An 11,137-nucleotide genomic window follows, 5' to 3' on the forward strand; every position below is an offset into this window, starting at 1 on the left:
AAATCGCAATCACATACTCGACTACATCATTATAATTCTACTACGAGCACAGTTGTAGAACTACAACGAAGTCGGACTGTTTATCATTCATAAAGGTAGACGGTAATCGAGTTTCACTCATAGGCTATAGCCGCTAAATGTCTGTAATACCTGCCCACCTGATTTACTGTAGCACACATAGGTGGCCAACTTCAAAGTTAATCGATTTTCACTTCAGAATTCAGGTGACTGACTTGCTAGACACTCCACCACGGTTTTCGGTTTCACATTTTTTACACATACGAAAAAGCATCGGACATACGCTGGGGGATCGTATCATACCTATCATTGTATTGCCGATTTCCATGAACTATGGGAGATTTCTAGACACTCGACTTTTAAACGAGACCGCCAAAGAGCCAGGTCTTATCACGAATTCTTATCACCAAATCACCTCCGACTACCTAAGGCAGTGTGTCTCCAAAATCGGTACCCTCTCTCAGCGAGTCCAATGGGCGTCCGAGTCTCACTTGACCACCACGAAGGCGCAGGAGGCGGCTTCCACAACGCCCGGAATCGAGGCACACTGGCAGCTAGTATTAAATAAAATATCCTTGGTCATTGGAGTGTCAAAATCATAGAATAGTGGTTGTTTCCACTGACTTAAAAGCCCTTTAAAAAAAATTAATACAATTGCGTTACATAATACATTGTTGATGTGTAAAATAATGAAGCACAAACCCCTTGCCATAACTATTTGCACACTCTTATGAGGCCCAATAATTTGTTGTGTTTGCTTATCATAACAAATTTTTTGAGAAACGTAGGTCTCATCGAATGACAAAACTGTTATTTTTCATTTCTATCATTGATTCACTGTTAATAAATATTTATATCATTAATTAAGTATTATTATAAAACAAATTACATATCATAATTATAATATCTAACCTTTAGACTTTAGCAATGTAAAAACATTTGACAATAAGCCTCTATCGACAGAAAAAGTAGCTGCCCACTGTCTCAAGGTCGAAAGACCTATACTCCGCGCGGAATAAGAACGTAGGTACCCGGGCGGCGGACCAAAACAGGTTTGCCGCGCGCAAGTCGAGCTTATGACTATAACTATATTGTTTATAACTATGACAAGGTTGCGGGGGGAACCGGTCGCCGCCTGCGCGACGAGGTACGTTCTTATTCCGCGCGGAGTATAGGTAAATTTATAAATAATTTAATAAAATATACTACTTTTATCTTAATCTATTTATTCAGCAGCTGGTAAAGGATATTGCTTTTTTTCCCGTAAATAGCGGTACGCTTTAGGTGACACACTTCTAAGCGATATTGCTGAAGATATATCTTCAGCATTCCACTTTGCCACTTTTTTTTTTCTTGTTCAAAAGTTGACTTATCTGTGTTTCAGTAAATAAGTTGGAAAGTTTTTCTTTAAATTTATGTTCAAAATTTATTTCTGATTCATCCTTTGCCAAAATAATGTCTCTTTGTTGCATGGAAATTATATTTTTTAAGTTTGTTTGTTCAATTTTTAAATTTTTAGTTTCTTAATTAGAGGTTTCAAGCAACTGTTGTAATCTATTATAACAATTATTAATTTATTACATTATTACTTTTTGAGTATTAATATACTTTATTATATAGGTACAGGATGATTTTCTTAACATGGACATCAATTAGGCTAGAAGAACTTACGAAAGTAGCTTCTCACAGAATTAAATAATCGATTGTTGCAGGAAAGACATTTTGAACAAAATAAAGTAGAATAACAATACGGTTTGATATTTGATGAAATAGCGGATATTTCTAACATATCTCAATCAAGTTTAATCATCCGTTACATATTTAAAAATCGAGGAAATGAAAAATTTTTGAAATTCGTTAATTGCCATACGACTATATGTATATTTAAAAAAAATTAAGATAACTTGTTGAAAGACAATGAGGAAAGTAATGATCATATAACTGAAATTCAAGAGCCTAAAATAACTGGTAAAATTGTAGGAAATGAGATGTACAAGTGTACAACTTAAGCTGGATTTAGATATAAATTTAGATAATTGTGTAGGTTTTGGAAGGACGGATGATCGGTTATGGTTTCCTCAGCTCATGGTGCAGTTCAACAAATCCAACAATTTGCAAAAAATGCAGTATACAATTCTTGTTCTAGTCATGCCTTAAACCTGTGTATTTCAAAGTCTTCAAACATACAGCTTATTTGACACTGTGTTGGTGTTATTAAATAAACTATATCTTTTTCCATTTATCTGCCAAACGTAATTTTGTGTTGCAAAAATATTTAACTGGCCATAAATCACTCTCTAGCTTATAAAAATCGGGTTGGTCATAAAGTCATGATGGATGAATGTTATCTATTTTCAGCCAGCAACTATTTCTTACATAAAAAGGTATATGTATATATTACGGTGAAAGATGAATATTGGTGAATGTCGTCATTCTCCGATGAATGACTTCTTTTACCAAAATGATTCGATTATGTAGGTAAATGATGTAAAAAACCAGATTTTAAATTCAAATGTACATCTTTCACCGGTCATTGATGTAATTTACCAAAACTAGTGGTAAATGATGATAAATCTCAAATAATACATTGATTTTTTTACTATAGGTACTATTTATACTAATGATTTATTGTTGGTGGATGTTTCATTTTTTATTTTGGGCATTTATTTGAATAAGATAATAGGTTAATTAAAAATAATAAAATACGCGCATATTACAAATTATTTATTTGTACAATTTTGGTTACCATGACATTTTGAACTGCACAACATTTCCGCTGCATTGCAAGCACATTTTTTAGTACCACAACCAGTTTTGCAGTTGCATCGATTAAATCCTTGATGACCAGCTATTCCATGTCCTGCGGCTTCTCTTAATGTTATTTCCCTGTCTTTAATTTTTTTCATGGCTTCATCCAGCTCTAGAAATTTTTCTTTACACGGAGAAATTTGTGCTCGTGTATATTTGTGTTTCAACACCCCATATTCTGTACCTGGTTCAAACATTCGGGTATTTATTTTATTTAAATTAAATATACGTTATCAAATTAAAATTGGCTTACATAATTTATACATGTCATCTTCGCATGAAATAATAACAGCAAGTAAATTACGCGGAGAACCTCGTGCTCTATCAACATCTGGTATTGGGACACGAACAGTTGTACCGACATCAAGCTTTGAAAATTGTTCGTTAGTCAATCTCAACATTTTTGACCCTTGTTTTTCGAGACAGATAACCGATTTTTGCCGTTGGTCTTTAATTTTTTCAATCCATTTACCTGTAAATAGATGACGATTGCTATTTTATTTTTATTTTTTTGTAATTTACAAATAAAGTAATAATAAAAAACAGTCCCGTGGCACACTCCGATAGTGACAGTCGTGTACGGTAAAGTTCCGTGCGTTATCTACAACACGACGTTTTCATACGGTTTCACCACTAATATCAATTCAACATGTACCTACAGACCAAAGGTAAGAATTTAATTATTTCGTTAACTAATGTCCATACCGACGTACGAAATGAATAATACCCATCCCCCTACACCCCATCCTAACCGAGGATCCCCTAAGTCACCCAAACTCGCTTCTACACCAAGCAAACCAACCTCCACCAAACAATCCAGCACCTCCTCCAAAATTCCACACCCAAACAATGCAGTACACAATTCTAAGACCTCAAACTACTCGATCAACAATATTATAGAATCATCCAGCCAACATAAGCAACTGCCTCAACCTACACTTACCACCTTCAGTAACAACTCTACAACAACTTTCGCTGAGACACTAGGCAATAGTCTATTCCCTAAGAAAGAACAAGCAATTGTCTTCGACGTCATAGATGATGTATCACAAATTGAATACATAAAAAAAATAGGCGACATCGTCAAACCAATTAACATATTATCTGTCTCAAGAATCTCAAAAAAAAGATTCTGCATTTTCCTAAAATCTAAAGAATTAGTAACTGAGCTTATTTCAAAACACAAGACAATTGAAATACAAAATAAAACAACTCATATTCGACAATTATATAACCCGGATAAGCGATTCATTCTAGCAAATGTATACAATAATATTCCAAACAGTACAATTTTAGAAGCTCTATACTCCGGCCCACGAGAGTCCATACGTAAACCGCGCATTCATATAGTAATACGTAACGTCTGTTTTCTCCCACCATGATGCCATTCCCACTATTCGGCAACGTGCCGATGCGCAGTGACGGACGCGTTCTGACATATGGACTCTCGTGGGCCGGAGTATACGTCACCATGATATACCCACTAGCCCCATTACCTGTCTAAGAGCAGGTATACAATTAGAAGGTTATTCCCACATACTGAGTTTTAGAAGGCAACTGTTCATTAAAGCCGAAGATTCAACCAAAATGCCGAACTCCTTACTTATAAATTATGACGGAACAAACCATCGCATATTTATCTCTGATGATCAAGTAACCTGTTTCAATTGCAAAGCGATTGGTCATGTAGCATCAAAATGCCCGAATAATATAGAATCACATAATTATAATAATGACAACAATATTGAAGACATTAACAAACCATCAGTAGACCTCATTACCGATAACTGCACAGAAATCATAAACAGCACAGAGCCAATTACCCCCACGGAAAGTATACCAAATAATAACCTAATTAATATTGACAATTCAATTATGGACTTTGACCTAACCGGGACAACAGATAACGGAGGTATTAAAAGAGCAGCGTCGAACTCAACTATATCCAACGTAACACAAAAATCAATTAGTTTAATTAATAAGATTGACACAAAGCCGACCATAAATGAAAAAAAAACTAACTATAACTACATCAACAGCTACGAAAATTCAAAAAGATCAAATAATCAAGGAATCTATAACACTTGTGAGATCAAATTCCTCAGAAAAAATTGCCGACAACATAAAGCAATCTATTGAACCAGCCAGAATCATGATGAACAATAATAAACACCTAGATATAGATTTTGAACAACTTAGGAATATAATAATAAATGTGCAAGGAAACTCAGACCCTATCGATATCTGCAATCAATATGGATCAGATGCTAAGACCTTATTAAACACGATAGAGGTGATTAAACCAGCAATTAAAGCGCAAAGCCTGAAAAACCGATTAACACGATTATCGACCAAATTACTAGAATCTATTGATTTAGAAAACCACGAAGAAACTATCCCAGATAAGGAAGTCCCCTCGACATCCATCAATTACACATCTAATTAATGAAGCAACTAATTACGTCACACTATATTAGCAATCCCACACATATAAAATTTATACCTAAACTAATCAATATGCAAAGCTCTACGAAAAATACCATCAATACTAAACATACCATACTACAGTGGAACATTAACGGCTATTATAAAAAAATCGATGACCTAAAGAGGCTTATACACAAATACTCGCCTACTGCCATATGTTTACAAGAAACAAATTTTGACATCAACCACATATCAAACCTAAAGAACTACACAGGACATACCAAAAACCGAATTCTAAGAGAAAGAGCCAGCGGAGGATCTACAATTTATGTAGATAAAGCTTATCCAACTGATACATTAAACATAACATCTATTTTTGAAGTAACTGCAATAACAATACATCTGAAAGAAAAACTCACCTTATGCAATATATATATCCCAAACCAGCAGCAATTTGACATAGACCAATTAACGAATATAATCAATCAATTACCTCAACCATTTATCTTTGTTGGTGATTTTAATAGTCACAACACCCTATGGGGCTGCGATTACACAAACTCCAGGGGAAAAAAAATAGAAAAACTGCTTGAAATAGACAACATATTCCTATTAAATGACAATAGACCGACACACTTCAATGCAGCGAATGGGTCACTGTCTTCCATTGATTTAGTTATAGCTTCGACTTCATTATCTACTAATCTAACATGGTCTGTCGAAATAGAACTATACAACAGCGATCACTGGCCAATACAAATATTATTCGAATACAGAAATACATCAAGTACATATACATCAAAAGAGAAATGGAACCTAAAATCTCCAAACTGGGAACTATTTACACAACTCATTGAACTAGAACTAAAAAAATTATTGATTAATAATAGAAAAAAAGAAAATAACATCGAAGGTGAAATCAGCTTCTTCATAAATATTATACACCAAGTAGCCCTATTAACAATAAAAAAAGTAGTTTATCCGGAAAAAAAACTGCCTGTTCCATGGTGGAACGAAGAATGCAAAATTACAATAAAAAATAAAAATAAAGCCCTCAACAAATTCAGGAAAACCAAACAGCAAAACCATCTTATCACACTAAAAAAAGAAAGAGCAAAAGCAAAACACATCATAAAAAAAATAAAAAAAATTCTTGGAAAGAATACACATCAACCATAATCAGTTCAGAAAATCCTGCAGTAATCTGGAAAAAGATCCACTCTTTAAAAGGAACCCAAAAAACATCTCAAATAAAAGCACTAAAATTAAATAATCAAACAATAACTGATGATTTTGAAATAAGCAACATATTAGGAAAACAATTTTACGATGTAAGCAACAATATAAATCCGGAATTAAAAATTATAAACTAAACGAAGAAAATAATATGATCACACCCACAGAAAACGAAAACGAAGACACACAAAAAATAAATAATGAAATAACACTACAAGAACTATTATTCACAATAAACAAAAAAAAAAAGCTACAGTTGTGGCCCTGATATGTGTACCATTCATATTCCTAAAAAATTTACCTATTATTGGCATTGAGTACCTCTTAAAGCTTTACAACAAATTATGGTACCAACGCATCCTCCCAAATCAATGGAAACAAACAATTATACTACCAATTCATAAACCAAATTCAAATAAATATGAAGCCCAAAGTTATCGCCCAATATCTCTATTATGTACTCTCAGCAAAATAATCGAAGACATAATAAATCAAAGGTTAATATGGTACCTGGAAAAAAACAAACTTATATCCGAAGATCAAAATGGATTCCGAAAACACCGTTCCACATATGACTGCCATACCGCAATAGAAACCGACATCTGCGAAGCATTTGCATGCAAACAACACATACTATTACTTAGCATGGACATCAAAAAAGCATTCGACACAACTTGGAGATACAGAGTTATCTATCTAGTTAACAACTGCAAAACTGGGGGCTTTCCGGAAATATAATCTACTTAATAAAAAATTTTCTCAAAGATAGATCATTCAAAGTTTCCAACAATGGGCTCTATTCCAATTAATACAATCTGGAAAATGGAATTCCACAAGGCTCACCCATCAGCTCAACACAATTTCTAGTCGCAATTAACTACATATTCCAACAAATACCAAGACCTGCCAAAATGTCCCTATATGCGGACGACAGTTACACCTGGATCAGACATAAAAGCCTTAAATACATAGAAAGCAAAATCCAACACTGCATAAATAATCTTAGTATATGGGAAAAATCATCAGGCTTTTCCTTCTCTCCTGAAAAATCAAAATACATTATTTTTTCTAACAGTAAAAACGTAATAAAACCTAATATTACACTAAATAATAAACATATAGTAATCTACACCAAAACAATGAAAATATTAGGATTAACTTTTGATGAAAAACTCAATTGGAAAAAACATATAAATAACGTAAAAATAAACACGAAAAATAGACTTAACATAATAAAAATGCTAGCAAACACAAACTGGGGAGCAGACACAGAAACACTACTACTAATCCACAACTCACTTATCAGATCAGTGATAGATTACGGCTCAATTTTTTACAACACAGCAAAAAAATATACACTTAAAATATTAGACATAATACACAATGCAGGCCTAAGATTAAGTTTAGGAGCATTCAAAAGTAGTCCTATAGAAAGCATATACATAATTGCCGGAGAACTACCTTTAAAATATAGGCGAAACAAATTACTACTCAAATTCGCCGCCTTAAATGCAATGTATAATCAAAAACCTACTTATCGCTCAATATTCAACCTCCGTCTCAACAACACCTTTAATAACAACACTAAATTAATACAACCAATGTATAGAAGAATAAATAAGCTCTCAACCGACTTCCAAATCAATCTTAAGCTCATCATTAACTATGAAATACCATACATTCCACCATGGTCAAACCAAAAATTATCCATAAAGTCATCCTTGGCCAATCACAAAAAAAAACATCACATCATCAACAACATACAAACAACTACTCTATGAAGCCATTGAAGAACTACCCAATTATAAACATATATATACCGACGCATCAAAAACTGATAATGGCACCGGAATAGCCTTCATCACTTCCAACTTTCAAATAAAAAAATAAATAAATAATAACTGCAACATATTCTCGGCCGAAATGCTAGCAATATACTCAGCCATAAAATATATAAGAAACTCAAAACAACCCCATAATTATATCATATTACTGACTCACTAAGCTCCATAAAATGTTTAAATAGCCACAGAAACAACAACAGTCTGAAGTCCAATATAATAGAAGCAATAAACAACCTCCCCAATGAAATAACCATTTTCTGGATACCAGGTCACAACAACATAGAAGGTAATGAAAAAGTAGATTGTCTAGCAAAGGAAGCAGCCAATAGTACTAACTTAGAAATAAGCGAGAAATATTGTACTTATGAAGACACACTAAGATGTATCAACACCGCTATCGAAGGAAAATGGACACTCAAATGGAGAAGAAAAGAAACCAAACTCAGCGAAATAAAACGAACAACTGACCGCTGGAAAAACAAATCAAATCTCAACAGGAAAGAATAAGTAATATTAACACGTCTAAGAATAGGTCACACTCGCTACACACACGGTTACCTAATGAGCAGAGAAGATCAACCCACATGCGCAACATGTGGAGTTCATTTGACCATCAAACATATACTCGTCGAATGCAGACAAACAGAGGCTGCAAGGACCACATACAGCATACCAGAATTTCTATATCAATCACTAGGACCAAACGAATCTGCCATCAAACAGACACTAAATCTCATAAAGGAACTTGAAATTGAAAATTTATTGTAAACAAGTGATTATATAACATGTAATATGTAAAAACTAATCTGTGTAAAAACTATATGAAAATCAATTTTATATAAAATAAATATAAACAATGTGAGCCAATGGCCACCGCTGCCGAGGCTTATTCTAATAAAAAAAAAAAATAAATAAATAATAAAAAATAAATAATGATTTATTATTTTATACATTATTTTTTAAAATGTTTGATTTAATATGCAATATTAAATATACCATTAAATATGCAGAAATATGCAAGCATTTTTACCAGATTACATATAATAAATATTTAATAATTACTTATGTCTTTAGTATTTCTTAATTAATTTTCAATCTCCAAGTTGACTTCATTTTCAAGATCTCCAACACTGACTAAATCATCTTCTACTGCATTAATATGATCTGAATGGTTGCTGTTATTAAAAGTTCTTCAATATCTTCTTCTGACTTAAGTTTTTCTATTTTATCGTAAGGTATCCCTGCTGAAGCTAACCCTGTTCTCGCTGTACAACCAAATATCGCCTCGTATGGTGATCTTCCAATACCTAATATAAACATGTTTAAATTTAAAAAAAATTAATTAATTAAATTTAAAATTATTTAAAAAAAATTGTTTTTAGTTAATAGCTTACCTGAGTTCAAAGCCCGATTTTTTTGAAATTGCACAAATTTTAATGTCATTGGCCAGTCTTTTGATTTATTATCAGCCATCCAAGAAGCCAAAATTTCTTCAACGTCCCTATTCGCGCGTTCAATTGATCCTTGGCTATGACGAGGCTTGCCATGCACAATTTTGATGTCTCCCCACATTTCATTTAAACTTGTTATAATATAATTAACAAACTCACGACCATTATCCGAGTGGAGTATAGCGGGTGCACCAAATATTGTATAAATATCTATCAGATTTAAAGCGATTTCTTCGGCCCTTTTTGTCTTCAGAGGTTTCAAGATAACAAATTTCGTTAAATGATCTTGATAATTCATTATTAGGGAACGGATTTAAATGCAAATTGCATTTTTTTCTGAATGTCCGAAAACATTGCTTTCCAAGCACAAAGTTCATTTCATACATCAAGGAATAAAAAATTTAACTTTTATTTTGCATTTTTTTGCGTTTTTAATACTTTATTACATTTTTAGAGCATTTTTTGACATTTTTAGTGCATTTTTACGGTTTTTAAGTCATTTTTTCAGCATTCATTCTAAAATAATAAAAATACCTAAATATTTATTATGTTACGAAATTACGAAATTATTGTTGACACGTGTAGACACAAAATACATACATTACACAAGTTACAACAGATTATTACCCGCATTAAGGTAAAAATAAGATAAGCTATTTACATGTTTGGCACATTCCCTACACAGAGTAGCTGAAGAAATACGTAAACAATTTCCCGAAATTGATGCTTTTATTTCGAACGTAAAAAAGATTTTTTTGAAATGCCCATCTCGAGTATTAAAATTCAAAGAAATGGCGCCAGGGATACCAATGCCCCCTCAACCAATACTAACTAGGTGGGGTACATGGTTATCGGCAGCCATATACTATTGTGAAAATTATCAATTGATTAAATCTGTTGTGATGTGGTTTGATAAAGAAGATGCTGTAGCAATTGAGAATGCACAAAAACTGTTAAATGATAATAATTTGGAACTAAACTTGACATTTATCAAAGCAAATTATGGAAATTTAGCAAAACACATTACTACATTGGAAACATCTGGATTATCGTTGGCTGACGCAATTAATATTATTGTTCAAGTACAAAATGAAATCGGAACAGACAACAGTAGTATCGGAAAATCCATTAAAAAAAAACTAGAAGTTGTAATTGAAAAAAATTCGGGATTCAAAACAATGAAACATATTTCAAATATTTTGGAAGGAAAAGCAACATCTCGAAATAATACAATACCTGAAGAACTAACTGCTGATGACATGGCTCATTTGAAGTTTGCACCTATGACGTCAGTTGACGTGGAACGAAGTTTCTCGAGATACAAAACAACACTGGCCGATAACCGTCGAAGAT

The 11,137-nt window shown here is 32.9% G+C and overlaps 1 protein-coding gene across 1 annotated transcript; it reads right to left on the bottom strand.

Moving 5' to 3' along the window:
- Positions 1 to 9,479: 9,479 nt before the first annotated feature.
- Positions 9,480 to 10,082, bottom strand: LOC103308038 (KRAB-A domain-containing protein 2-like). The gene is made up of 2 exons (XM_008180673.1): positions 9,728 to 10,082; positions 9,480 to 9,640 (listed from the first exon to the last, which is right to left on the bottom strand). The coding sequence occupies exons 1-2, from the start codon at positions 10,080 to 10,082 to the stop codon at positions 9,480 to 9,482; spliced, it is 516 nt and encodes a 171-aa protein (XP_008178895.1).
- Positions 10,083 to 11,137: the final 1,055 nt, after the last annotated feature.

This window comes from Acyrthosiphon pisum, chromosome X, assembly GCF_005508785.2.
Source record: "Acyrthosiphon pisum isolate AL4f chromosome X, pea_aphid_22Mar2018_4r6ur, whole genome shotgun sequence".
Lineage (NCBI taxonomy): Eukaryota > Metazoa > Arthropoda > Insecta > Hemiptera > Aphididae > Acyrthosiphon > Acyrthosiphon pisum.

Coding starts and splice junctions, on each gene's coding strand:
- LOC103308038 (XM_008180673.1), bottom strand. CDS start 10,082: ATGAATTATCAAGATCATTTAACGAAATTTGTTATCTTGAAACCTCTG. Junction 9,641..9,727: donor AAATCGGGCTTTGAACTCAG/GTAAGCTATTAA, acceptor TGTTTATATTAG/GTATTGGAAGATCACCATAC.